Genomic DNA, 26739 nt, shown 5'->3' with positions numbered 1-26739 from the left:
TCCGTCAATAGTATTTCTCCATCATTATCTCTCAAAAAACATGTACATGTGCTGATATAAACACACTCCTGGGGCTACGTTCACACAACAAACCAAACCCAATTCTTCATTTTTGTGCAGTTGTTCACATGACTTTTTGCATGTGACCTGGACTGAATAGGTGACTCCTGTGGAAAACACTGGAAAACCTGGCATGTTCATCGTAACATCAACACATTTTATTATATAAATGAAGATATCATATTTTGCATTTTTTATAGGACATTAGAAGAGTTTTGATTTCTATTAACATCAAAATATATAAAAAATATATTTTTGCACTCTGCTGTATATTACTTTGTATAATGAAATTATTTTATTATTCACTGCAAAGGTCGATAGAATAACTTATAAGATGAATGTTGTGTTTGATTAAAAATCACAAGAAGCAAAATCCCAATCTGTTTACAACAACATCACTTGGTAAAAAAAATAAAAAATTTGTATTCGCATACAAAAATACGCAAGAGAAGAGTTGAAAATGTCTGAATCAATGTGATAGTTATACAACGGCTATATTTATAAAAAACTATATGTCACATGATAATAATTAGATTTGGACCACATTCAACTTCAGTGTGAACATAGCCTACCGTTTACAGTGCAGAGACCATAATGGAAATCTAAGACTTTTTGTCATTGAAAATAAAAATGTAAGACATTTAAAACAAAGAAACATCAGAACAAAAAACCTGAGAAGGAATATTTATTCTGCACTATTTCTAAATAAGTGATACGTGATCATCAGACATTCAAATTTACACTTAAATTGTTATGCTGATATACTTTGTTAATATAATAATAATAATTTGTTGATATAATTTCATTTCATATATAATGGAAAATATATTAATTTAGAAAATAATGCAAAATAGCATAATTTTCACCAGTGGTCTCAGAATTTTGGACCCCAATAACTATATCAAGCTTACAGTACATGCACAATAAAGCAAGACATGGACCATTGGCACTTTGTTTAAAAAATGGTCTTGTTGCTCTCTTTCATTGTCAATTTCAACCATTGTGTCAATTTCTAAAGCATTCTGTACATGCGTATCAAACACAAAGAGCAGTATGTGTGCTTATATGTGAGACAGAAATGAAAGGCAGAAAATGTCTTGCTGTGGCGTCTCTCTGGAGACAATAGGAGCCCTTGACCATCGTTACGATGGACACAGCACAGACAATGACACTTAGCATTAGCTTGAGTCAAATGCGGTACATTATATCAAACATTGCTGTCTTCACTGACTCTTTGAAAAAAAAAAACATTCAATGGCTTGACTGTAAGTGAAAACAGCTTAGCAATCAGAAAATACTGCAGATGGTTTGACCGAATTGAGACGCAGACCAAAGGGGTAATTGTTGCCCAGCGGGGGAGTCCGAAGCCACCGCTGAGATTTCTGTCACCTTGGTTCTACTTTTCGATAAAAGTGTGAACAGCATGTTACTGCGTCCTGTTTGCCATAGAGCAGGGCCGACTGCACTTCCTGCAGGCACGACACACTGACGCACAGCATCATGATGATTGGGTGCAAGCCCCCATTACCCTTCTAGCAGGAGTACGAGGGAGGGAAGGAAAGCTTATGTGTATGTGTATGTGTGTGTGTTGGTGTATCTGTGCCTCCTCGCAATAAATGAGCACTGTGCACCCATCCGTAGCGAACCTAATGGAAAAGCAAAGAGCATCATTACCTCAGACGATCTCTGGCGCTGTGCCTCCCCCCCATCACCATTCTTTGAAAAATATGGACTGGACATGTCAAAATCCCTTTTCTGAAGGACACGCACCATTTAATGGACAGCTGATGGGGTGAAGCATCCTCAGGTGCAAGCTTGATTATCCCGTTCACAACTGCAAGCTTTTTTGCGGCATTATTAACAGCATTATCTACAAACAGCATGCACATACTGCCTAATGTATCATCTACAAGCTTCTGAATTAAAACTTGCTAATCTCACATGGTTCCAGTTACCAAAAGGCTGATAAAATTGCTTTTGAGGGTTTGCGTGTTAGTTTAATGATGGGGCAACTATAAAATGCTCATTTTTTTCAAACCAATGCACCTTCAGAACTTTCCTTGCATTAATATCTGAAGAAATTCCCCTTTCTTATGTTGCATTTTTATGATACGTCACCATTTGGCCCCCTTTTTTTCTTGTAGTTGCAATAAAAACCATGTACCCGAGGATTCACAATCCTTACTTTGTCTGTTCCGGGGCTTTGGAAATACCTCCACTGCTTTGCTTGCTGTGAGCGAAAGCACAGATGAGAAGGGTTGATAACGGCATCAAAGTCATTATTCCTCCTGCTGCTCCACTGCTTTTCCCCTCCTCTTTTTGCCGCTCACAAAGAAAGGCAGTCTGATAAGCAAGAACACTCTAAATACTCGATTGTTGTTTACACGTAGTCGTGCAGACTATAGACGGCCTTGGCGTCTTGATTTCGGGTTCGGGATGGAGAGTGGTAGTGCTTGTCCTTCTCCAGGTTCAACCTGTCCGGCACCGACTTCTCTTGCTGACGATCGTCCGCTTGTAGCTTTTCCTGTTGCAGTTTCTCTCGATGCGACTCCTCTCGTTCCGGCGGTTCAGTCTGACTCTGCTGTTCGCGGTGCTGCTGTTTCGGTTGGTCACGGGTCGGCTGCTCCTGGCGCAGCTTCTGCTGCTTTGGCTTGTCGGGGTGGGATGAGCCCGAATCCAATGGACCGCCTCTTCTTCCAGGACACGATAAGCAAAAGATTACGCCTGCAGCTAAAAGGAATCCTGCCGACACAAATGCCACGTACACCGCCGCGCCTGGCTCGTACTTGCTGCTTTTGGGCACTTTGGAGTCCATAAACGTAGTGATGACCTCATTGGTGAACCAGGATGCAGGCACCAGACACAGGACCCCTGCTATGACGAAGCAAGCCCCTGCGGAAATCGCCGTATGTCCCTTAGAGCGATAGCTGCCACCCCAGCGAGTACATTTCAGCCCTAGGGCGGCCAGGCAGAGTCCCATTGTCGCCATCATGCAGGAAAGCACCATAGTGGTGCGTGCAGTCTGGAGATAAGCCGGCAACGCCAGCACCGAGTACTTAAGCGAGCAGCTGAAGACTCCGGTGCTGTACCAGGTGCAGTCCATCCACAGTCCCTGCATCTGCGAGATGGCAGTCATGATGTTGGGGCCCACATCTGCGCTCACCTTCCAGTTGGGTAGCAGCGTGGCCACCGTGGCACTCACGACTCCCAGTACCGCCAGAATGAAGGCAAACATTTGCATGGTGGAAGACGGCATCGTCGGTCCCTTCCCCCTGCAGCTGTCCCTCTCACCTTGCAGTGGCCCTCGGTGCGCTGCGTTTCCCTATCAGCCCGGTGCAGGACCTGACAGCAGATAATTCCTCCGCACTGGCTCCGCAAGGCTGCGATAAAAAACAGAATGAGAATTGAACTGAGCGAACAAGCGTGACGGTCTGACAGATGAGGCACGGGGTCTGATGACTGAAAGGGAAAGCCGCAATTTTGTCCCACCCTATCCTTATTTGGGAAGTTTATGTTTTAGTACACCCTGAACCAGTCAGCGTTTTGGGGGGAAGTGACTTTGTTGAAAGGCTAATTGTTTTTTGACTTCGCCGCTGCAGAAACACCCTTTGGCATGGGTGATGCTTTTACAAGAATGCATAAAAATGGCACACAACCGCTGCAAGGGTAGAAATTTAGCCAATTATCTGGGCTGTTTTGTCTGAGTTAATTGATTTTTTTCCTTATCAGTGCAAACCATTTGACAGCTTGGAAATTAGAAAGGGAATGAAAATTACTCCTATCTTTTGTTGCCCTTCAAACGGTGATGAATCTCGTGAATTGATCAAGACAAGTGCATTGTGAGAGTGCATTCTGTTTCATTCATTTCAGAACAAACAAAAACCTTTACTTACCCTTTCACTGGTGAGCTATGTTGATGTTCTGATGAGATTTCCTCTAGCTTCTGAAGAAAGCTAGAATCGAAAGAAAAGAGTATTGCTGTAAAAACAAGCAAAAACTACTGTAAAACTGCCTCTTTCTTTTTCAAATAACATCTCCTTGGCAACCCAGCACAAGTCTGAAAGCTTTTCAGTGTCCTATAAAAGAACCCCCACACCTTCCCGTTGTGAGTGACTGGATGTTTCACCATGTGATCAGTAATCACTGTACCGCTGGACTCCTCACTTGAAGGTCATTCAGTCAGAGAACACAGAGTATAGAGAATGTCATGCAAGGTAAAATGCAAGGAGAGGTAATGAAGATAATAAATACTTTTTTCGGCATTCAAAAAACACAAAATGTGCAGCTGGAAAACAATTCTTATTACATGTGGCAGGCAATTATCTATGGCGGCACTGGTGTGATTCATTTTTGATAAGTAGCCAAGGAGGAAATTGCATGACTGCTACAAAGATGTTTTCTGTCACTCTTTCTGCCGCAGTAAGAGAAAGCTGCTAAATGGACAAAGACAGTTTTTCAAGTATAACCTACAATAAACATCTATGTTGTTTAAGTCATGTGCAAAGCGGCGTTCACACCAGCAGCAATTTTATCGCTGGAGGTCACCGCATTGGTATTTACTAGTAGGTGCTCTTACTGCTGGGTTCTCTAGTGCTATTGGTGGGCTGCACAACTGGCTTTTAAAGATCTGATAACAAATGAGATATATTGTCTGTAAAAAAGAGATATCATTTGCATCTGATAATGTGTCAATTTTATACTAACAATGACATAATGCAGGGGAAATGTATGCAGTTTGTAAGTAAATTGCAGCATTGCATAATGCATCATATCATGAACAAGAAGAATGATTATTAATGCATGAACTCATACAGAATGTGCATGAATTTTATGTAGCCTACCTTTTTACGTATCTTTTTTTTAGTATGTCATTGGACAGAGACAAATCATGTAGATGAATCATGTCTATACTCCACTACAGTATCTCATAGGAAATAAATTATAAAGTAATCTAAATGATTACTTTATGCACTCTACTATGTGTATCCTGCAAAACAATACAATTCATGTGTTCATGCCACTGTTGTCAGTGTACTATTTATTCGTCTCATTCCTCACATCTGAACACAGTGCGTACTGTACAAAGAGCACAGCAACAGAAGTTTATAATGTTATGAACTGAATATTAATTTTTAATAAAATTTTGCTGGCAAACAAATGTTTAAAAAGAGAAACAGTGGGACATTTAGATTTGTGGCATTCAACATACAAACAGCTTATAGTAAATGTGACACTGCAGAAATCATTTACAATTGAATTTTGAAGTCTTTCTCACACTCATGCTTTTTTATTGATGGTTAGTTTAGAAATGTTTAGAGTCTGTAAGCACATGCGCAGTGTTCGAGTCTCTTTTGAGTCACAGGACTGAGCATGTGTACAAGCAGCATGTTTAGCCTCTGGCTGTTTGCAGGGCATGCATGGGAAGAGAAAATGGAAATGTGCTTTTCTCATGGGGATGTTTTTCACTCACCACAACTCACTTGTTACTGCTCATAATTGCTTCTTTTCTGTTTATGGTCATTATATAATCTGTATTTTTCGACACGCTTATTAAAGTTTAAACTTCAATTTTTAAAGCTAAAGAAACAGCTGTTGAAAAAGAAGGTAAAAATTACTTTGGTGATGGTGAGTAAATAAAACAAATACTCACCAGTCAGCTGGTAGTTTTGAGATTACATGTTTCATATTTAATTGTAAGAATAATCTGAAACTTTCTTATCTGTAGTGTTGTGAACAAAAATATCTGTCATGACTTGCACACCTCAGTGACAGATTTGTCTTCTAAAGTTAATCTAGCATGCATAATGTTTTTCGCATCCGTAGCAAGCATTTTGATAGGAAAAAAAATTCGGACTCAGTTTGCAAGGACCTTTACATTTGTCAGAATCCCTATATAAATCTTTACATTTAATACAAAGCTGTTTTATTTTCTTGTCTACTTACTACTTGTCACGCCTCATACAACTAAACCTAAATTCGTTTTTTAGAGCTTTTTAAACATCTTGAAATTCGAGGTGAACGGGGTCAGTAATGAAAGAGCATCTCACAATAGTGGCCCACAGAGCAGTAGCACAGGCAGAGACTGTATATCTGTCATTAAACAATGAGGGCTGCTTGTTCCAGCCGGTGGTGGAAGCACATCTGCACAGCCCTGCACCATCACTGCTCCTCCACAGTCACAGACGCATTTACCACTGTCAATGCTGCTGTCACTGTCACCTACCATCAAATGAGAAGCAGCGTTGTTTGTACTGATCTTTACATGTCTAAAATGTGATATAGACCTACAAAATTCTTTGAGATGGTTACAATTGAGACATCTTACATCTTACCCAGATACATACAGTACACTCCGGTTAAGCTGTATTTATTATATAGAGAAAATCTCAACTCCTTCAATGTTTGCATCATTGCAAAATATAAACTATACTGCTAAATGCAACTATACGGCATTTTTATAGTATTGACATTAACATCATGATTTTCTGTAAAGCTTCTTGTGCACAAATAATTTGACTTGACATCTGACAAACTTAAAATCATTGTAGTGAATTAAAAAGAATCACTCCAACTTTATTTCTACACGTTCTAAAGAAAACATGAGAGTCGCTTGCCCTTGCAAAAGTGAATTGGCATCACAATGCATGGAGTTCATCTGAGTGGGGTTTTAGCGCATTATGTGGTTGCTAAAGGTGTTTTTTTTAACGTGTTGCTATGTGGTTTCTAAAGTGGTCTGAGTGGTTTTTAACACAACATTGTGCAGACACAAGGTGTTCTTTTTAGCACGCCACTGTGCAGTTGCTGCTGTGTTCACAGTGGTTTTTAGTACACAGATATGTTGTAGCAAAGGTACTCTGAGCGATTTGTGGCACACATTGGTATGATTGTCAATCTAAGGTGTTCTAGGTGATTTTTAGCAAGTCCTAGTGTGGTTGCTACAGTTAGGTCCATATATATTTGGACACAGGCACAATTTTTATTATTTTAGCTGCTGACCAAAACATATTTAAGTTACAGTTATATAATGACTATGGGCTTAAAGTGTACACTCTGAGCTTTAATTTGATGGTATTCTCATCCAAATTGGAGGAAGGGTTAAGGAATTACAGCTCTTTAATATGTACCTCCCCCTTTTTCAATGGACCATATGTAATTGGACAATTGACTCAAAAGCTGTTTCATGAACAGGCTTGGGCAATTCTTTTGTTATTTCTACATCAATTAAGGTAAAAATTCTGGAGTTGATTCTAACAAGTGTTTCATTTTGCATTTGGAAGCTGTTGTTGTGAACCCACATCATGCGGTCAAAGGAGCTCTCCATGCAAGTGAAACAGACAATTGTTAGGCTTCAAAATCAAAACAAATCCATCAGAGAGATAGCAGGAATATTAGGAGTGGCCAAATCAACAGGTTGGTACATTCTGAGAAAAAAAGAAAGCACTGGTGAGCTCAGCAACATAAAAAGGCCTGGAAGTCCACGGAGTGCAACAGTGGTGGATGATCAGAGAATCCTCTCCATGGTAAAGAAAAACCCTTTCACAACATCCATCGCTGTCAAAGTCTACAATCAAGAGAAAACTTCACCAGAGCAAATACAGAGGGTTCACCACAAGGTGCAAACAAGGCACACATTGGTATGATTGTCAATCTAAGGTGTTCTAGGTGATTTTTAGCAAGTCCTAGTGTGGTTGCTACAGTTAGGTCCATATATATTTGGACACAGGCACAATTTTTATTATTTTAGCTGCTGACCAAAACATATTTAAGTTACAGTTATATAATGACTATGGGCTTAAAGTGTACACTCTGAGCTTTAATTTGATGGTATTCTCATCCAAATTGGAGGAAGGGTTAAGGAATTACAGCTCTTTAATATGTACCTCCCCCTTTTTCAATGGACCATATGTAATTGGACAATTGACTCAAAAGCTGTTTCATGAACAGGCTTGGGCAATTCTTTTGTTATTTCTACATCAATTAAGGTAAAAATTCTGGAGTTGATTCTAACAAGTGTTTCATTTTGCATTTGGAAGCTGTTGTTGTGAACCCACATCATGCGGTCAAAGGAGCTCTCCATGCAGGTGAAAAAGTCAATTGTTAGGCTTCAAAATCAAAACAAATCCATCAGAGAGATAGCAGGAATATTAGGAGTGGCCAAATCAACAGGTTGGTACATTCTGAGAAAAAAAGAAAGCACTGGTGAGCTCAGCAACATAAAAAGGCCTGGAAGTCCACGGAGGGCAACAGTGGTGGATGATCAGAGAATCCTCTCCATGGTAAAGAAAAACCCTTTCACAACATCCATCGCTGTCAAAGTCTACAATCAAGAGAAAACTTCACCAGAGCAAATACAGAGGGTTCACCACAAGGTGCAAACAAGGCCAGATTAGACTTTGCCAAAAAACATCCAAAAAAGCCAGACCACTTCTCGAAAAGCATTCTTTGGACGGCTGAAATTAAGATCAGCCTGTGAAACATGGTGGAGCAGTGTGATGGCACGAGCATGCATGGTGTCCAGTGGCACTGGGTTACTGGAGTTTAGTGATGATGTGACAGAAGACAGAAGCAGCCGGAAGAACATACTGTCTGTCCAGATTCAGTCAAATGGAGCAAAGTTGATTGGACGGCGCTTTATAGTACAGATGGACAATGACCCAAAACATACAGCAACCCAGGAGTTTTTGAAGGTAAAAAAGTGGAATATTCTGCAATGGCCAAGTCAGTCTCCTGATTTCTACCCAATTGAGCATGCATTTCACTTACTGAAGACAAAACTAAAGGCAGAAAGACCCACAAACAAACAACACCTGACGTCAGCTGCAGTAAAGGCCTGGCAAAACATCACAAAGAAGGAAACCAGTCTCTGGTGATGTCCATGAGTTCCAGACATAAGGCAGTCATTGCCCGCAAAAGTATTCTCAACAAAATATAAAAAATGAACATTTTTATTTATGATTATATTTATTTGTCCAATTACATTTGAGCCCCTGAAAATGGGGGGACTGTGTATAAAAATGGTTGTAATTCCTAAGCATTTTGTTATATTTTTGTTCAACCCCTTGAATTAAAGCTTGAAGTCTGCACTTCAATTTCATCTTGATTGTTTCATTTTTAATTCTGTTCTAGTGGCATACAGAGCTAAAATTAGGAAAATTGTGTCAGTGTCCAAACATATGGACCTAACTGTATGTGGTTTAAGTGAATTTTTGTATATGGCTATGCTGTTGATAAGGTGTTTGGATTAGTTTTGGATTGCTTGATTTTTAGTGCAATGTTATGAGGTTGTTAATATGTTTTGCAGTTTTCAACATATCACTATGTGTTTGCTAAGATGTTATTTTTTCACATTCCTAGGTGATTGCTTACTGGTCCAACTCTAAAGGTGAGACCATTACTAAAGGTGCAGTCACATTAGCAAAACTTCGGCAAAAGTTCGTAGGCAAAGCAGGTCCATTGTTCATTATCAATAGTTGGTGATTCATGAATGCCTTTTTACTCAGAGGTCACTTTCAAACTTGTTTGCAATACAAAGTCTTCTGCATATCCAAGGCTGCATATTTGATAATAAAAAAAATACTGTGAAAAATTAAAATTTTTACAAAATGTAATTTATTCCTAGCAACCATTACTCCAGTCTTTAGTGTCACATGATCATTCCGAAATCATTCTAATATGCTGATTTGCTGCTCAAGAAGCATATATGTATATATATATTTTTTTTTGGATTCATTCAATTAACAAAAGTGACAGTAAAGACATTTATAATGTTACAAAATATTTATATTTTAAATAAATGCTGTTCTTTTGAACTGTCTATTCATCATAGGATCCTCAAAAAATATATAATTTGGCATATTAAGCAGCAAAAATTGGTTTCAACATTGATAATAATAAAAACCATTTTTTATAATTGAACACTAATAATAATTAAGCACCACGTCATCATATTAGAATGTTAGAATGATTTCTGAAGGATCCTGTGACACTGAAGAAAGTAGTAATATCTACTAAAAAAATCAGCTCTGCCATTACAGGAATAAATTACATTTGAAAATGTATTTTAATAGATTTATTTTTAATTATATCACAATGTTGCTGGTTTTTTTTTTTTTTGTACTTTTAATCAAAAAAATTCAGCCTTGATGAGCAAAAGCGACAGAGACTTTAGTCTTTAGGGTTGTGGGTTTTTTTTTTCTTCAGCGTGGAAAATTAGTTACAATTTTAACAAACTTGAATCGATGAGTATGAGTACATTTTGCTTTCGATTCCACCTTATTATGCTCCTACAGTAAGTCCCTAAATTCAAGTCAGGCCCCTCCTTCAATATAAGTTTTGTTTTTTGTATGTTTTATCCACCAGAAAAAAAATTGTAAGTCTGATAGCTTAAAAGCAATGTTATTCAGCATTACTTCAACTAAAATACTGTAAGATGTGTCCAATAAATTGCTGTATAATAAAGAAAGAAGGATAAAATTCAGTATCTCACTAACCTGTTTGTCTTGACCACTAAAGCCAGAATATGCCAACACATTTACACATGTGTAGTCAGCAAGAACACACACAAAGTGTGTGACGTCCAGGTAGTGGGTGAGAGGGGCGCCCTAAGCGTGACACAGGGTGGACGTCAGGCTGAGCTCAGCACATTCCACGAGCTCCGCGCAGGCGGTCATAGTGTCCAGCCTGACTGTTCCCACTCCTTGTCAAGACCGTGCCAAAGCCAGAGTCTGGATTAACACTTTCCTCGGATATCTCCGGTTCTGGATGCAACCTGTATCATGTCTTTGCTCCAGAAGGTCCAAAAACTGTGATCCAAACCAGTTGATTCGGAGAGCAATAAGGCTGGAAACCCAATTGCGGGCTCTGGTTTTGAGAGAGGAAAACAGGCTCTAGGCAGTGCCGGGTCTGATTACTTCAACACTCTGTCAGTTGATTTCAGAGCAGACAGAGGGCAGGGAAAGCCCAGCTTTGGGATCTGTGTACTGCGAGATACAGCTCTCTCCACTTCCCACGCTTGTAAAGATCCGTCCCCAGAGTAGTGTCTGCTGCCTTCCTCTGGCTGCTTCTGTTGAAAAGGATGGAGTCTCATTCACAGTTTATGTGCTGGAGAGGTGGGCCGTCTTTATGGTCCTCCACACAGGTGTTACTGTGGCAACAGGAGCTTGGGCTGCTTTGCCATTTCCCCAACATTCGTTTTCTTTTTGCTCTCCGAACATATATTCTATTCATGATTATTAAAAGGCGCATTTTGGCATTTCAGTTACTTATGTTAGATTTTAAAATGCATTTCAAAATCATCATGGAAAGAAAGGTTTATTCAGTGTTCCCGCAATTTTCTGGATGTAATTAACTAACCGCTTGAGAGATTTCTATGTACACTTCTTTTAAATCAAATAAAAACACAAAATTATCAGTTTTCCTGAAAATTTCCAAAATTCCCCTTGCTATTGGTTGGCAAACAAATCCCAGCCCCAAACTCACACAATTTGTTGATCCAAAGTACAGTAGTTTTTAATAAAATGGACTTTTATGTTTTTACATTTAGACTTACAAAAGAGGAGCTTTAGCAGTTACAAAGCCAGCAATATTCATAGTGTATAATGCCAGGTTTATTTAGAAATCTACACATGGTTTACTTATGGTACGTATTAGTAATGATGACTTAGTCAAGTCGAATTTAATTTTATAGTGCTTTTTGCAAAAAACATCATTTTAAAGAAGCTTTACAGAAACTCTTTCGTATGCTTGTGTCAATAATGCACTACTGCTTTACCATAGAGCAAGTTTAAAGGAACACTCCACTATTTTTGAAAATAGGCTCATTTTCCAACTCCCCTAGAGTTAAACAGTTGAGTTTTACCGTTTTCGAATCCATTCAGCCGATCTCCGGGTCTGGCGGTAGCACTTTTAGCTGTAGCTTAGCATAGATCATTGAATCGGATTAGACCGTTAACATCTCGCTCAAAAATGACCAAAGAGTTTCGATATTTTTCCTATTAAAAACTTGACTCTTCTGTGGTTACATCGTGTACTAAGACCGACGGAAAATGAAAAGTTGTGATTTTCTAGGCCGATATGGCTAGGAACTATACTCTCATTCCGGCGTAATAATCAAGGAACTTTGCTGCCGTACCATGGATACAGTAGGCACAATGATATTATGCAGCGTGAACGACTCCATATAACATTGCAAACGGGTTGTGTTTCTTGTTTAACCCTCATACACAGTCAGCAGAAATAAAGGTTTTGCATCGCCAAGACCAAATACATTAACATTGTCATATACATTACCATGCCAATCCCTCCGAGAGTTGTCATGACAGAACTGCATTTCATGTACGCAGAACCAAAGATTAAAACCTACGCTTACCTAAAACTTTACCATATTCCTCAGCTGCCTGGCAAGCACTGGCACAGCTTCTAGGAATGTAAATTAAGTTCTTTTTTGTACAGAACAACCCCCCCCCATCTCTTTTCAATCAAAGAGACAAAGAAATGTGCAATGAAAGCCCACGTACACAATGAACATCGCCCACAAAAATCCTCAACAAAGAAATCTAGAGAAAAAGGCTCGTAATTACGACTCAGCTGAGCATAATTTTTTTCTATTTTATTTCGGTCTCTCTACCTAGTACTTTTAAAATAAGGTTGGTGTATCGAGTGCCAGTCAGAAAGAAAAAGCAACTGAAATAATAATCTCTAAACCTTTCCAAAGACATTGCAGTATACAGGGTGATCATAAAAAAATGAAAAATAAATTCAACTCCACATAACTGCATATTAAAAGTATGTTTTGATTGGTTGCAAATGTGTTGTCACAGCATTTTTGCTTTCATTTATGGACAGAAAAAGTAGTTTGGTTGAATATGGTTTATGATGTAGGAGATCAATATTTGCAAGATTTTAATGATATCAATACATATTATAGAACACAGTCTTTATTAAATATTAAAACAAAATCATTTTCACAAAGTATGTTTAGTTAAGTCATACAGTATATTTTTACAAATAAATTACAATAACCATAACTGAAAACAGAGCATATCAACATTCATATCTTAACAGTAACAACAGTATTTTCAAGCTTAAACTACAAAGAAATCTTAAGTTTTTAACTTAAGGAATGTAAAACATGCCTTTGAATAATAATTATTAAAAAACACACACACACACACACACATTACAAATGTGCACACAACAATTTTGTGTAACAACAGTATTTTCAAGCTTAAACTACAAAGAAATCTTAAGTTTTTAACTTAAGGAATGTAAAACATGCCTTTGAATAATATTATTAAAAAACACACACACACACACACATTACAAATGTGCACACAACAATTTTGTAAGAAACATATACAAGCATAATTTAGACAAAATATTTTATATTCAGTCTTCAGGTTTATCAAAACTTGCCCAGCTCATTGAAATCAAGCTATTTCAGTCTTGAGCTGATAAAAGCCTTTGTCAAACAAGCAAATACAAATGTAAAGCTACAGTATTCACGTACAGTGAAACAGTCTTTGCTCGTGTATTAATAATACATGTGTCAGCTCATATGGAATGCACTGGATAAGTAAACTGTGCTCTGAATTTAAGGAAGGATCATCCATTTGTTCATCCACATAGCGGCTCATCCCAAACCCTAGTGAGCTGACTACCCAGATGAAACTCTCATAAGGGACTGTTTTGGAACACTCTTCTCAGTCGCACAAAAAACAGAGGTTCTCAGCCTTTTTTACTCCAAGGCCCCAATTGTCCACAACAATAGGTTTCCTTTTGTACATCTGCTGTCATGAAAGTTTTGTTTTCAAAATTTTGTTTTTTTTTCAGTTTACAGAAACTGTCAGTGTCCAGAGATTAAATTAACTACAATAATTATAATTAAATAAGATTCAGAATTCCAAATGTTATGTGATCTGAATGTTCTTAAAGGATCTAATTTTAACCAATGAATTTACTGAATTTTTGGGATTTATTTATTTTGAATTTATCACCGTTTAAGTATTTAATTTTTATTTTATCTTTATTATTTTAATTTCCATGAATTTTCCAGGTCTATAAATCTATTTTTTATACTTTATATATTTTTTAAATATTTTATTAAATTTCCTCATGTATCCAAGTTTTCTAAGACTATAAGGACCCTGGTTAAATTAAACCTTTATTATATACTACCGGTCAAAAGTTTGGAATAATTACGATTTTTTTTTAAATGTTAAAAAAATAAATTATTATTGTTTAATTTAAATGTTTTTATTTTTTGATCAAATAAGAATTAGACTTTTTTTTTTTTTAAACATTACAAATCTTAATTATTTTAAACTTCTCAGTATTGAATAAGTATATTTATAGTCAATTTCTTTTTAACTCTGCCATCATGGATAATTTCTGATAGGAATACATGTGATACTGCTTTAGAACTTGAGCAAAGATGCCTTAGAAGGCAAAATAATTATAATGCCTTTTATGCTTTAAAATGGCATCCAGGTAGGCAGCTCACTAGATTTTGTGACAGAGCTGATATAAAACTGGCTGTGTAAAAGCTCTTCATATCAAGGCACAATAATCATGTTTTAGTGCATTTAATATTTATAGCACCAGCTTCCTCTACAGGGTGGGGATGGCAGCTTTTTGGATGCCCATGATCGTGTCGTAAAAACAGTCCTCATTAACTACCGGTCCAAAACTCTGCACGCTGTAGTCCCTGGCCAGCAGGGTGTTGAGGTCTAGACCTGGAGTGTCGTCCAGCAGAGTCACCTGACTGCCCTGAAGGCTGCTGGTACTGCTCTTGCTCATTCCTTGTGGCTCCTCTACGAAGTTCAGTCTCTGGAGTTGAGCTTCCAAGGCACTGGTCAGCGAGCACAATGTGGATCTCTTGCTCAGAGTAGAGCTCTGGCCTCTGGAGGGCCTGAGGGGAGGTTCGGAGTGAGCGTATCCGTCAAGCAGTCTGCCCTCATCTGAGTCTGACGTTTTAGGCTCGTCAGACTGTGGTGGCAGCCGCTGCCAGGAGTTTGTTCTAAGCGCTCCTAGGTGGTTTCTCCTGGGGAAGGTGAAGTTAGAATTTAGATCTTTAAATCGTCGCTCGACAGGAGCCGTCCGCTTGGCGTTCTCTCTCAGAAGAGTGCGGATTGCCCTCACCGCATTAGCCTTGTTCTCCAGGTTACTGCACACAAAAAGAGATGCGAGAACATTTAAAAATGGCATTTAAAAGCTTAAAATAATGCAAATAATGGTTCTTGCAGATGTTAAATAAAAGGCTCACTTTCAAAGACACTTTTAATGAGCGCACTTTTTTTTACTTTCAATTAGTGCTATCAAAATGTGCGCATTAACGCAGGCGATTGATTTTTCAAGTTTAACGGCGTTAAAAATATTTAACGCAGTTAACTCAGAGGCGGAGACTTTTCAGATGCGCGCTCCAACTTCACCTCAATGCCAGACACGAGTCAAATGAGCGCGGAAAGGGTACTGGTGACGAGGACCTTTAGTATAACATAAATTAACTGCGGTCAGATGAGATGTTGTCAGGTCGTATGTCAGTAAAAATGAATTTTCCTGTCAGCCGTTATACTGTGCTCGTCGCGCGTGCTCGCACAAATACGGCGGTGTACGCTGTAGCCTGTATCATTTCATATTAAAGCGGGAATAAAACTATGAGCATGCGTGTCAGATCCGCGTCACGTTGAGCAGCGGCAGCTCTTAAAGTAATAGCAGTCAAATAACCTAATAACCCAGCTGCTGTGATGTCTGTAAATCAAAGAACAAAAGAAAAAAAAGAGGAAATCAATAACATTTGTAGCTTTAAGGATTCGTCTATATTTAATTTAGAATTGAGTGTTTGATAGCTTTATTCGTTTTCTGATTATTTCCTACTTGCTGAAGGGCACAGGTAAATATGACATTTATTATAATGGGTTTATGTGAAGATTGTTTTAAGATTATTGTGTTCACTTAATTTAGAAGTTGTTATTTTTTTAAGTCTTAATAAATGTTAAAATTGATAGCTTTCAATTATACTGTAATGTTGAATGGCTGGTACTTTCAATATTACCTGCTGCAGAGCTGAAAGGACATTTCTGGTCGTCCCTCCACTTCAGACTTGGTGTGGACAACTTCCCAAACACAAGGGTTTTCTGACCCTGAAAGAGGCAAGAGTAGAGAGTTTAAGCAAGTTATGGACTAGATTTTAATTTTGTCAATTGGTCTTTTAAAAGGGCTTTTCTATGATATATATATATTTTAAATTATGAGCTCTGATGTGACGTGTTCAAATGGTTCTTAAAATCCTCCATTTGAATACCATATTTCTCTTGATCAGTCTACACTCTTGACAGAAACCAAGCTCTTGTTTAATCCATGTCAAACTCATGTTCATCTCTTAGTTTATACAGGAAGGTCATGTCATACACACCTGCTGAATTTCCAGGTCGGACCTGAAGGGATGAAACAGGAATGAGCCAGCGGAATTTAAAAGGATCCAGATCCCCGGGCCGTGAAGACGTCTAGTCGGAAAAACATACAAATGTCTGTTAGCTGTCAGTATAAAACTTATGAACAGCTACCAAAACATAGCTGTTAATTTAATTTTACTTAAAAAACACTATTAATCATGACCTCAAACCTCTATGTAAACTCTGTAATTTATGCATGAAGTCTATCAAAAGAAAACAAATAATATATTTGTTTGTATATATAACAATATATAATATATTCATACATGCCCTCTGTTCAAAGACATTTACATTGTTACAAAAAAAGTTATTTTAAACTTTCTATTCTTTCTCAAAGATCATGATTTCCACAAACATTAGAAGGATTATGTGACACTGAATACTGGAGTAATGACGGTGAAAATGCAGCTTTGTGTCACAGGAATAGATTACGTTTTAAAATATATTAATATAGAAAACAGTTATTTTAAATTGTAATAATATTTTACAATATTACTGTTTTTATCAGATAAATTAAGCCTTGGTGAGCATAAACAGACATCTTACAGACCCCAAAAGTTTGGGCAGTAGTGTATATTTTGATTTCTAAATAGTTTTTTGTCTATTTTGTCAGTGAATATACCCATCTAATAATGTAATGTCTGTTCATGTAATGTTCTTAAATTAGGGGACTTCTTTCTGCAAATACTGATGCACATTAATAATTCAATTAATCATTTGGCATGGAAAGTAAATATATATATTTTTATCAACTGACAGACCTGATAAAAATACACCATGTGCTACATTCCACAACTCACCATTCTTTTCTTTAACTTGCTTTCCCGATACACCAAAATGAGTGCTCTCTTGAAGACTGGAGGAATAAAAACACTGACTCTTTAATATTATCCATATACTGCACAGCATAAACTGCATGCTTTTTAAAGTTACAGTAAATCAGATCAGACTTACGGAAGAGGGTGAGTTCAGGGTCTTTTCTCATGCGGCCCAAAGAGGGCAGAGGGTTTTGCCAGAGTGCTGAACTGTGAATGATGAACTCTCCCATGGAGATCTCAGTAACCTGAGACGCACAACACACAGGCTTGATATTGAAATCATAAAGGGAAAATATACTGCATATAATACGATCCTTGTATGCTTTTAAAAGTAAATCTAGAATAGTATGCACCTCCTTCTCAGGGCCGCTCTGCTCTGCCACTAATTGGTCGAACACTGTGCCGTAGTCCTCGTAGATCTTCTGCATCTCATTTATGTGACTGGCCACCTTCTCCATAGCCTTTAATGCCTCTGCACCAGAAAGGAGACCATTTATGTCAACTGACCCACTGAATTCATATTGAATCACTAATGGATTAAAGGCTGACTGGATTGAAAATAAAAGTAAATGATGACAGATTTTTCATTTTGGATGGTCCCCCACCTGTGAGGTGGCTGTGCTCGTCGCTCTCGGGGTCGGTGAGAGACACCAGCTCCCTCAGCAGCAGCGGGTACTTCAGAACCCTCTGCACGGGTTTAATGAGGTACGACTCCAGGGTGGACGAGTGCTGTTTGGTGGGGTTCCTCGCCTCCAGGAACTCTTTGAATGCCTGGTCGGTTTTTGCTGCCATCAGACAAACCAAAGAATGATATAAACCAGGCTCATCGTCTTTCAGCTCAAAATGCCAGTTAAAATATGCCATGAGACTTGTCAGATGAGGCTTATGTTTATGTTTTACCTCTTTCCAGCACTTTCTGCACTTTAATATGATTGGCACAGAAGCCGCTGTAAAGCTTGAAGTGATCTGCATAGTATAAAAACGATCCGCCCAGGGAGAAGAGGAGCTTCTGGATGTGAGATTGAAAGAGAAAGACTCAGAATGTGCCTCAAACTGAAAAACACATCATTTATCAAATGTAAAACAAATTTGCAGTCTAATTCAAGCATGATGTCTCTACAGTGGACAGATTTTGTGATGTTATATCCAAGAAACCATGAGTGAAAACCTTTGTCTCAGTGTTAAGCAGTTTTTATATACAATTACAGTTTGTTTTTATTATTAATTTGAATTTTAACATCTTTTTTTGTCGTCCATGGTGAAAGCCGATCCGGCGATCCACAGCGTGAAGTTGAAGTATTTCCTCAGCGACCAGCACGGATCAGCTCCAGGCATGACGAAGCAGATATTGTCCTCTTATGGAAGGCCAAACAAAGTAGTTTCGCTTTCACAACGAAACACACAGCGCCTTCACGACATGGCGGCGGCGGCAACAACAATACATTATTGTTGAATAAAAATTGCGAGAATAATGCGAGAATAAAAATTACGCCTTCTTTCTTTGCGTGAACATTTGGGCGGCGTTATGCAAATCTTCCCACATCGTGACGTAGACATGTGGGGGCGTGTTAGAACGAGCCATTTTAGGTAGGCGTGGTTGACTCTTAACTTTTATAAAGAATATCTCTCTGGATTTGAGATCTTCTTTATGCACCAAGAGCTTGTAACACTCCAAAGAGAAAGGAAAAATTTTAATTGCATCATATGACCCCTTTAAAAATATATTTAAACTAATTTTATTTATTTATTTTAAACTTATTTCAGTTACTTCAAACATTTCAAAATGTCAAAACTTTTATTTTAAGTTCTTAAATTCTTCACCAAATATTTCTATTTATATATTTAGATTTTATTTCGTTTTATTTATTATTACTTTATTTATAAAATGTTTTTAATAGTTTTAGGTAACAATAACAAAAACTGAACACTGCTTTGACTCGACCCTTACCCATAATTCTATACAATTTGATGTCATTGTTTTTTATGTATAATAATTAGTGCTGTCAAACGATTAATCACGATTAATCGCATCCAAAATAAAAGTTTTTGTTTATATATGTGTGTTTTGTAATATATGTGTGTGTACTGTGTAAATTTATTATGTATATATAAATACACACATACAGTATATATTTTGAAAATATTTACATGTATATATTTATATAATTTATAATATATATAAATATATTTAATATAGAGATATAACATACTTTTCTTAAATATATACATGCATGTGTGTGTGTATTTATGTATACATAATAAATATACATAGTACACACATATATTATGTAAACAAAAACTTTTATTGGATGTGATTAATCGCGATTAATCGATTGACAGCACTAATAATAATAAAAAATGCAAAAAGGTTGACAAAGTACTTCTGGAATATCTAATTCTGTCTTTTATTACAGGTGATCCAGGCTAGGTATTGAATATTTAATGCATCAGAGGGTTAATCATACACATCTATAATTTCACCACCACCATAATTTTACCTTGAGTTTCTCTGGAGTCTCTAGTGCATGGTACTCCGGTGAGGAAGTTGTCCTCTCCTCTAGGGTTTGTAGGAAAACCCTTTGGAAGTCCAGCATCTCTGGCAGGCTGCCGAACAGAGACTCCATCTACAGGAAAAGGAAAACCACAATTATGGACATGATGCGCAAAAATGAGCTCAGGTCTGACTCGGACAATATGAACTCCAAAAGACATAATTTCACACCACAAAACGTACCTCATCATGACTGAGGAAGGTTTCTCTTTGTAATGGCTTCAGATAGATCTCAAACAGAGATCCAAGGTCCTAAACAATGGGACACAAGTGAAATGACAGTGTAAATATAATAAAGAAGAAGGCATTATGCATTAATTCATGTCTCCATGCAAACAATGAACACATATTTTAAATACCACAGTTGTGGTTTTGTACCTTGACATAAGATTTCTCCGTTTCCACCAGCTCTTGAATGACCATGCGCAGGCGCTCTGTGACGGACATGTGACGAGGAGAGGATCTGGCAAGGGCATTTTCAGTGGAGTAAGGGTTCCTGTGGCCCTCCGGCACGAGAACAGAGCCTTCGGGGAACGTCTGGTAGAGATTACACACCGTCTCTGGGTCCTACAAGGTAAATGAAAGCAGAAGATCAATGTCTTGTAGTTCTCTGTTTTTCTGCAGGGATGACACATTTTTGTATAGTGCAACAGGTTCCCTCGACAAAAAGCCAATAGGATTTTCCCACCGCCTTTAGGATTACTGCAGAAAATAAGCTCAGTGACCAACAAAAGCTTATGATTCTTAAACATCAAGATAATCTTTGCAAATGAACACAACTTTTATCAATGCTATAAACGAACTACAACACAGTTGCATGACTTTAATGTCACTGTCATTTAGCTTCCCACAACTGTTTCTGTCTTCATTTAAAGGGGTCCTATTATGCTTTTTCACTTTTTCAACTTTAGTTAGTCTGTAATGTTGCTGTTTGAGCATAAAAAAGATCTGCAAAGTTACAAAGCTCAAAGTCCACTCCAAAGGGAGATATTTTATTTAACAGAAATCACTTTTCAAAAACTACAACGAACGACTCGTTTGGACTACAATGCATATTTTCCGGGATTTGTGATATCACAAATATCGACGAATGGGACAAGACCTGGTTGAGCTGCACTAGAGAAGGCAACGATCACAGCACATTTCGTATTTCAGAAGGCGGGCCTTCATTTGATACAGGAACTATTCGAGCCGTTCATGCCAGACTGGGGAGAGAGGTGTTGTAATAATGTAAAATATGTGAAAAATAATGTGTTTTTCGAACAACCTAGTATGAGAGCCTGTTCTAGTACACCCCCAAAACAAAATCAAGACTTTGAGCATAATAGGACCCCTTTAAAATCTACAAGTTGGAAAATTTCATTCACAAAACCCACCGACTTTATACCAAACCAAAAGTTCTTACTCATTTCCAGGTTTTTAGGACTCAGCACTCTATTGTCATTTAAAGTAAAGTGACAAGAACAGTTTTTTCCAACTAAAATATAATTTCAGTCAGTTTTGAAGACAGCTGCTACTGAAGAAAAAAAAAAACAAGTGCAGAAACAGCCAAGAAACTAATTTATTAGTGACACTGTCATTCATCAGTAATATTTTGGTTTGAAAAGAATAGAAAAAAATTCCTAAACTTAAAAATGAACAATCTTTCATTGTTTATACTTTAACCTTAAAGTAGTTTTTCACTGAAAATCATTCAATCTGCACCTTACAAATCTCATTCTAAAAATGGCGAGATGTTACGTAAATTACATAAAATGACAAGCAACAAATCAAGTTTGAATATACTAAAGTGAGAATCAGATTTGAGAGCTATGGCAAAAGGGAAGATTATCAGCAAATAATTACACTTTCAGTCTATTCCTCATAAACCTGTAGTATGACAGTGCACAAGCCTTATAGACTATTTATTATAGTGCTTTAATGACATTTTTGGAGCTACACTGCAGTTTCGATGTATTAAAAAAGCAGAAAGAATTCCTCTTAATGTTAAAGTACCTTTGCAGTCACTAATTTTATCCCTTAAAACTCATCTCTATGATAATCAAAATGAAATTTTTTCCCCATAAAACAATTCTTTATGTCTTAAAATGGCTTGAATGTAACTCTACACTCTTACCTCATTTTATATATATATAGTATATGTGGATCCATGAATATACTAACAATGCTAGCCCCGCCTCCGCTCCAGGTTACATGTTTGTGACAGGAAACGGGGCAGTTTCAAACCAAGTTTTTGAGACTATCGTTGATACATCACATTTTAAGGAGAAAATGCTGTGCAAGGGTGTTGACTGATAAAGTAGCACATTGTTTGTCTTTAAGAATATTAAAAACACCAGATAGACAAGGAAATGTATCAAATGAATCAAACTCTGTTGGAATCATAGGGATTTCAACGCATTGCCTGTGCCTTTATGAATGCTGCTCTCACCCACATTCACTCACTGAATGCTGTATCAGTGACCTGCTTCTTAATCAATGCAATCCAGCGCTCCTGGATAAAACAACCGAAGCATTAGAAACAGGCTCCGGCGGTGCCCGAGGGCAAGAAATGTTGACTCAAAAATGCAAACGCTCTCCTAAAGGCTTTATCTCCAGAGCGCAAGTGGTGCGCTATCACCGGGGCTGCATAAAAAACAGCATCACCGGTGAAAATTCAAGCCATTTGTCATCGTAATCTGTGCTGTCAGAGGGTAATAAAGTGCTGACAAACTGATAAATCCCTAGGGGCGGCTCTGCATAGCTGCTCTCAACACATAGAGAATGGAAGAAAAAAAACCCTACTATAAAACCCATATGAAATGATCATTCTTTTCAAAACTCAGTACAATCATAGTGTGTACAATCATAATGAAGTGCAATTGAGTGTTTGAAGGTCATAGATAAGTGTGCATTTCTGAAAAATCTCCTATTTTGACACAATGCACAATCAAGTAAGATCATTTCAATGTCCACAGTAATTATAGACCACTAGAACACAACAGCATGAGATAAAGCGGCCCAGAGACACTGAGTGCATCCAGTAGTTATATAACCATATAGGTAACACTTTATCATAACTTGTAATAATTGCTCTTCATTCTAGAAGGTCATTTGAAGGACAGTGATTCAGGGCACGTAATCTTTCAGAAAAAAAATATTTAAATAAGGTAAGTGGGAATACTTTATTTCTTGCTGAAAATATCATTTTTAAGGATGACACTATTGTGTACAAAATAATGTATTAATTGGATGTTTAATTCCTTATAATCGTACACACAATGTTTTGCACCTCAGATTGTACATCGTAAAAACAACACAGATTTTAAATTTGAAGTTAAATGTTTTTATTTAGACAACTTCAATTAACTGCCAGAAAGGATAAATAATATAAAAAGTAGCTTACATAATAATTATATACAAATGTATAAAACTGTTTGTTTAAATATAATAAATAATATGCTACATATTTTCTGTAAAATAGTTAACAAGCGAAACTTAATCAATGTACAATCTTTAATCAATGTAAATAGGCGAATATTCCATAAATAATAAATTTTGTACTAAATATTTAGGTAAGTTATTATGTAAACTCCTATTAAACAAGTTATTAACAAGAAGATCATATGCATTCAGATATGAATGTATATGAAAATAAATTTATATCCAAATTTCTGCCATTGGTCAGTAAAACTGAAAATGTACAATTAACTCAATTTCTGCCAGAAAGCATCAATAATATAAAAAGTAGTTTATATAATAATGATATAAATCCGCTTTATCTCATCATATTTCTCAAAAATAGTTAACAAGCACAGTGAAACATTTGTTTTCCCTCAATGCACAACCTAAATGGGCAAGTTTATTACTATAAACAAGTTAGACAAGTCTTATTTAAGTTTTATAAAAATGAACATTATATAATGCATACCATTTAAATCGGATTATGATTATATCTGATGAAATTACATTTCTGATTATATACATCTGATGAAGTATGATATATGATGAAAATATATGAATCAAATTTTCAAAGATCTGCCATTGGTCGGTAAAGCGGCTAGTCCTGCCCCAAATGCATGCAATCTACAAGTGGCTTACTTACATTGACTCATGCTTTAAAGATCTTTTACATATTAATAAATGTTATAATAATGTATATTTATAATGTTATAAAGTGTTACCATAAATACACTAAACAATCACTATATAACCATAAAAAACAAAGCCTGAGAAATGAAGTCAGTACCAGTGAGACGCACTCACAGCTCCCACACGCGCTCACGTCATCCAGCAGTCCCACCAACATCTCTTTAAGGGTCTGATGACAGCAGGAAGGGCGCACAGTATTCCTCTTCATCTTCTCCTGCACTGTTCTGTCCCACCAGCCGACACATGACCTCTGACCTCTCCTCTGTACATGCTCTACACTACAGACACTGAAACACTCTGTCTACTGCAGGCACATGCTAATCTCTCTCTCTCTCTCTCCAGTGTCTGTAAGCCTGGATTAAGTCTAAATGAACACATGCTGAAGTGTTACTGACCTCCCATAAAGCAGCAGTGAAAGCCAATCACACAATGTTCACTGAGATGCCATCCCTCAGAAAACGTTTTTTAATTAACAAATAGCAAACGTCAAAGAGAGAAACCTCAATCAACATTTCACCACAAGAGCTGTGTGATATAGTTAAAAAATATATCTTGAGACTTTATTAGTAAATATTTTATTTACTTCTGTTTTTAGTGTATTTGCCCTGAAATGCCCTGCAATGGTGATTGCTTCAATCAGATGAAATATAATTTTGACCAAACTAGACTGAAAATGTTTAATACAAGACATGTTTCCATAGTGTTTAAATGATATTTGTAAATATGATGTTAAATCAATTTTTTTATGCCTCAAAAGAACTATGCAATCTCTTATGCTCACCAAAGCTGCATTTATTTGATCCGAAATACAGCAATAACTGTAATATTGTTAAATATTTTTTACAATTTAAAATAACTCTTTTATTATTTTAATATATTGTAAAATGTAAGTCATTCCTAAAGAAAACGCTGAATTTTCAGCATCACACGATCCTTCAGAAATCATTGTAATATGCTGATTTAGTGATCAAGAAACATTTATTCTTATCAGTGATGAAAACATTATTTTTGGTTTTTGTATGTTTTTTGCGGAAATGGTGATACGCTTTTTTCAGTATTCTTTGATGAATATAAAGTTCAGAATTTTGTAACCATGTGAAAGTTTTACTGTCACTTGTGATCGATTTAATACATCCTTGGTAATTAAAAGTATTCATTAAAAAAATAAAATTAAATTGCTGACCCCAAACAAAAAATTTGTGTAAACCTGAATACTGAAAATCTAGATTTTTAATACATATTTACTATACTGCCTAGCACCTACATGCCATGCATTTTACATTTTAAACCTGCCAAAGCAATTAAAGTCAAATCTTATTGTTTGTAGCTGCCAAGTGTGCAGTAAGACTGTGGAATTCTGAGTCAGTCTCTCAACACAAGCAGCTCGCACCTCCTAAATCTCTGACAGCACAGTCAGTCATTCCCTCGGCTTACCTTTCCGCCCCGCTCGGCCTTATCGTTCAGCTCCTCCAAAGCAGGCGCCGCTGAGCCCTCGGGAAATTCCTGCTCCTGAGCTGAAGCTGAGGGAGAGAAAGAGGTGGAACAGATGTTATTGAAAGAGTGGGCTGATTACTAAAGTAAGACGTGTTAAGTCACGGTGATAGAAAGTGAAATAAACACACTCGAGGCTCATTAGCTCTCTCTCCAGAAATGGCTCACCATAGGCCGACCCATGCGAGCATTTGACCTTTATTAACTGCCATTGATCTGATCTCACAAACTCTGCATGAGGGTCTACTTCAGCAGGCCTTACTGTATGTCTCTGATTCTACAAAGCTTGGCATTGCATCAAATGGGAAAGCCTAATATGTATTGGGTTTACAGTTAGAATAATGCTACAAAACCCTCTACGGGAAACACCATCCTGCAGGGAATAACAGTCTTGTTATCTGCGAAGGGCCCTGTGGTATAATAGTTTATGTCTGGGCATTTTGACAGCATCATGCTGTGAAACAAGCTGTCCGTCGTTAGGTTCTCATCATAAAAACAGCAGGAGTCGTTTCATTGTTTGCAGTATGTCTAAAGAGCCAGGGGCCGCCTGCAGTCACAGCCCTCCATAACCTTCACTACTGCCCATTCAAACTGATGGGTAACCAAATACATTTTAAATGCTATTTACAAAATAAAATAAAATTGATTTTTTTTGTTTTAAGTTGATTAATGTTGGTTAATGTTTACTTATGACTACTGTAGGTAAAAATGTGCTCAAACATTATTTTACATTAAAAAATGTAAACTGTGTAACTTTCATTTATTTAAAAAAATAAAAAATAAATTCTAAGAAGGGCACCGTATGAGCCAGGACCACTGGTGCCCCTTTAAAAAAAAATAACCACATGACACCCGTGGAAATAGTATGCAGAAATATATACCCAGACCACCAATAAGAGTCAAATACAAAGTTTGTTGCCCTCTGCAGGTTATGAAGGGTTAATGCAGAAAGAGCAGGGCACATCCAATTTTATGTGCAAAGATATAATGGCAAAATATAATACTATTCAAAAGTTTGGGGTCAGTAAGTTTTATTTATTTGTTTGTATGTTTGTTTGTTTTTAAGAAATTAATACTTTTTTTCAGTGTGAATGCATTAAATTGCTCAAAAGTTACAGTAAAGTTGCTTTTACATTGTTGCAAACATTTCTATTTCAAATAAATGCTTGAAGTTTCAATTGGTCGAAGAATCCTGAAAAAAAATGTATCACGGTTTCCACATAAATATTAAGCACCT

General features: G+C 37.0%; 2 protein-coding genes across 5 annotated transcripts in view; both read right to left on the bottom strand.

The window, feature by feature from the left end:
* Positions 1-2261: 2261 nt before the first annotated feature.
* cldn20 (claudin 20) lies at positions 2262-3316 on the bottom strand. The gene has a single exon (XM_016474019.1). It carries the CDS (start codon positions 3314-3316, stop codon positions 2441-2443), a length of 876 nt encoding a protein of 291 aa, XP_016329505.1. The 3' UTR covers positions 2262-2440.
* Positions 3317-14355: 11039 nt separating this feature from the next.
* The window catches only part of tiam2b (TIAM Rac1 associated GEF 2b), a 45675-nt gene continuing 33291 nt past the window's right edge, over positions 14356-26739 (bottom strand). For all 4 annotated transcript variants that reach the window (XM_016474044.1, XM_016474041.1, XM_016474042.1 and 1 more), the window contains exons 14-25: positions 25446-25531; positions 20259-20447; positions 20064-20132; positions 19828-19953; positions 18230-18338; positions 17935-18114; positions 17683-17801; positions 17466-17574; positions 17312-17367; positions 16472-16562; positions 16112-16199; positions 14356-15223 (exon numbers count right to left, since the gene is read on the bottom strand). In XM_016474044.1, the coding sequence (XP_016329530.1) occupies positions 14668-15223; positions 16112-16199; positions 16472-16562; positions 17312-17367; positions 17466-17574; positions 17683-17801; positions 17935-18114; positions 18230-18338; positions 19828-19953; positions 20064-20132; positions 20259-20447; positions 25446-25531 (1778 nt within the window). In that variant the 3' untranslated portion in view covers positions 14356-14667. The remainder of the gene's footprint in view (positions 15224-16111; positions 16200-16471; positions 16563-17311; positions 17368-17465; positions 17575-17682; positions 17802-17934; positions 18115-18229; positions 18339-19827; positions 19954-20063; positions 20133-20258; positions 20448-25445; positions 25532-26739) is intronic.

The sequence above is a fragment of the Sinocyclocheilus anshuiensis genome, unplaced genomic scaffold (assembly GCF_001515605.1).
Source record: "Sinocyclocheilus anshuiensis isolate Anshui unplaced genomic scaffold, SAMN03320099.WGS_v1.1 scaffold1816, whole genome shotgun sequence".
In the NCBI taxonomy this organism is placed as follows: Eukaryota; Metazoa; Chordata; class Actinopteri; order Cypriniformes; family Cyprinidae; genus Sinocyclocheilus; species Sinocyclocheilus anshuiensis.
This window is presented reverse-complemented; position numbering and strand designations above follow the sequence as displayed.